This window comes from Mus pahari, unplaced genomic scaffold (assembly GCF_900095145.1).
Source record: "Mus pahari unplaced genomic scaffold, PAHARI_EIJ_v1.1 scaffold_15270_1, whole genome shotgun sequence".
Taxonomy (NCBI): Eukaryota; Metazoa; Chordata; class Mammalia; order Rodentia; family Muridae; genus Mus; species Mus pahari.
This window is the reverse complement of record NW_018392901.1, coordinates 2,309-5,157: the sequence shown is the minus strand read 5'-3', so window position 1 is coordinate 5,157 and position 2,849 is coordinate 2,309. Positions and strand designations below refer to the sequence as shown.

At 45.5% G+C, this 2,849-nt stretch overlaps 1 protein-coding gene across 1 annotated transcript; it reads right to left on the bottom strand.

The window, feature by feature from the left end:
* Positions 1-1,340: 1,340 nt before the first annotated feature.
* Positions 1,341-2,581, bottom strand: LOC110315246 (EKC/KEOPS complex subunit LAGE3-like). Its single transcript, XM_021189349.1, has 3 exons — positions 2,229-2,581; positions 1,812-1,940; positions 1,341-1,634 (listed from the first exon to the last, which is right to left on the bottom strand). The coding sequence occupies exons 1-3, from the start codon at positions 2,579-2,581 to the stop codon at positions 1,490-1,492; spliced, it is 627 nt and encodes a 208-aa protein (XP_021045008.1). The 3' UTR covers positions 1,341-1,489.
* Positions 2,582-2,849: the final 268 nt, after the last annotated feature.

Here is a 2,849-nt window from a genome sequence, read left to right as displayed (position 1 = left end):
CCTAAGAGAGAATGACAGTTCCTTGCTCCACGAGTGCCACCATTTAACAGGAAACAGAATCACTAGAAAACATCCCCACCCTATCCTGCTAAGTCAAAACACTTGCAAGGCTCTGCCTATTTATTTATATACTTACCTATTTCTGAAAACCTGTTTTATTAAAACTAAGTTTCAAATAAATTATATCACATTAAAGCTGTAAGGAAAAAAAAATCCAAAACCAGTTTGTTCCTTCACATGGCATCAGGCAGCTGCTGCTGGTGAGTTGCAGGTTCTATATTCAGCTAAGTGACTGATTAGGTACCATTTTGGTATTTGTTCCCTGTCAAGAGTTTAAATGATATTAATCTGGTATCACATTCCATTGTTTGGACACCCCTAAGTTAAGAGTATCTGGTTTCAAAAGGAAGGAAGGAAAGAAGGAAGTAAGGGAGGGAGGGAAGGTGGGAGGAAGGAAGGAAGGAAGAAATGAAGGAAGGGAGGGAGGGAGGGAGGGAGAGAGAGAAGAAGGAAGGAAGGAAGGAAGGAAGGAAGGAAGGAAGGAAGGAAGGACAGACAGACAGACAGACTACAAATATAATAGGAAGTTGCAGGCTGAATGATTCCCAACATTTACACAAGGAAAACATCAAGTTTGTCCTGACCAGTGGAGCTAAAGAGTCACTGTAAAATACCTGCAATAATTGGTAACAACCTTATCAGGAAGCTTCATTATAGGGCTCATCTATGTCAGCCTTATAAAGCTGAAAACAGTTTTAAAAGAAAAGAAAAGAAAAGAAAAGAAAAGAAAAGAAAAGAAAAGAAAAGAAAAGAAAAGAAAAGAAAAGAAAAGAAAAGAAAAGAAAAGATGGTGCTGGTTGCAAGCAAGGTCATTCATCAGGGGTTCCGTTTACTGCTGGAGACTTCCTTTAGTGGCACAGCTGCTCTACCAATCGAAATTGGTAAACTTTAATCACTGGATCCTCTAACAAACAAAACAAAATAAAACAAAACAAACACCAAAGTAATCCAGGCCCCTAGAGTAGACATCCCCAGTCTACATCTGGCTTCCTTATACAAAGCATACATGTTTGTATATACACAAACACATGCATGTGCAAATATGTGATCCTCACAAAATGAACCAGTACGTATACAAGCATCTGCATTTCTGAAATATTGTCAATAATTTGTGTTGCTTCCTTCCATATACCAAACTGTCTTAAATTACTTTGGACTACTCAAACATTTAAATTCCAGAACTTTTTCTCCACAGGAGCGCACAGATGAGAAAATCTGGAGGTTTCTGCCACTTTAAAGTAAAATCAGATGAAAAATATTTGCTATTTTTTTTTATTTTTTTCAGTAACATTTAAACACCCATTCCTTCAGTAACTGAAAGATACTGACTGATATGGAGCATACAGCATTGAATCGCTGAAGTTTAAGTCCAAAATAACAACTACTCCAAACAGGACATGCTCTGACTTTCCTCGTATCTGGTAACATGTTAGGGTTCACGACTTCTTCCTCGTCCTCGTTTGACAACAGCCACAAACTCCAGGCGCTGAATGTTTCTCATCACCAGGGAGAGCTGGTCAAGGAAAGTGTTGATGGAAATTCGGAAGAGGACAGGGTCTTCAGTAGTCCATCTACTAAAATTGAGAGAGAAGAGACACCGTCAGGGAAACGATGAGGGATCTGTTCAGGTCTGCCACCCCAATGTCTTCCTGCTTACTTATAATCCCTCCAGTGTCTCCCTTAGGGTACCACTAGAGTGCACACTGCCTCCCAACCTTGATGCCACCCCTCCAGGCTTTTGGAATACTGACACGGCCAGGATACTGTCATTCACTGTGAACTCCCGCTGAACCGTCACTTGCTGGCGACGGGCATTGGCGACCAGGGATCTGCGGGCCATGTCTGCCTCCACTGCAGTCCTGAAAGGCACTGTTACAGAGCTGGGAGGAGATAATGTTAAGGCACCATCCACTGCATACTATACCTTTGCCTGGATATACCTACTAGGCCTGCCTGGCAAAGAACCCTCCTGCAACCCAAGCCCAGTCATCTCCTACCTCCCCAGTGGTTCTCATCTTGTTCTACACAGTCTCCTTGTCCTGTTACGACTACCCACACTGCACATGTCTGTCCTATCCCTAGTCAGCTGTGCACTGAAAGCCTTCCATGGAAGTTTTAGCCTCCTTATCTTCCCATAGGCCCTGCCATGGTCTCCTAGGAAAGGATGCAACTCCAGGAGTCGATTTCCAGTTGATGCAGTATCTCCGCTGGGCCCAGGGACAAGTGTCGCCTGCTCACTGTGAAGAATGACAGCTGCCTCTTCAGCTGCTGCTCCAGACCCTACAGCACTCCCTGGGCTGGGACTGCCTGGAACAGCCTGACTTCCAGGAGCAGCCGGGGTCCCAGGAGCAGCTGGTCTCCCAGAATCTTGTGGGCAACTCTGAGGGACGTTGCCATGGTCACCTTCAGTTGCCGAATTTTGAGAGCTAGCCTGGGCATCGGGAGCTTGAGGCCTCTGTTGGCTATCCTCACCTTCTTCAACCCCTGCTCTCCCATCTAAGCCCTCAACAGGGTCCTGCATGACTACTCTGGCTTTTCCCTCAGCGCCCCAATCCAGTCACTAACACAACCGTACCACTCTCTCAATTCGACTAAGAAAAGGATGTTCCTGTGCCAAGCGCAGGCAGAGGGTTTATACACCGAACAGCGCGTGAGACCCACTGCGCATGAGCAAACAAGATCTCGCGAGGGTTGGTTCCCTTTAACCTAGTGTTCTGTCCAGATCCTGTGGGGAGGGCGGGGGAAGGGTGGGGGAGGGGAGCTCAGCATCTCTGAGAGCCAGAAGAGTA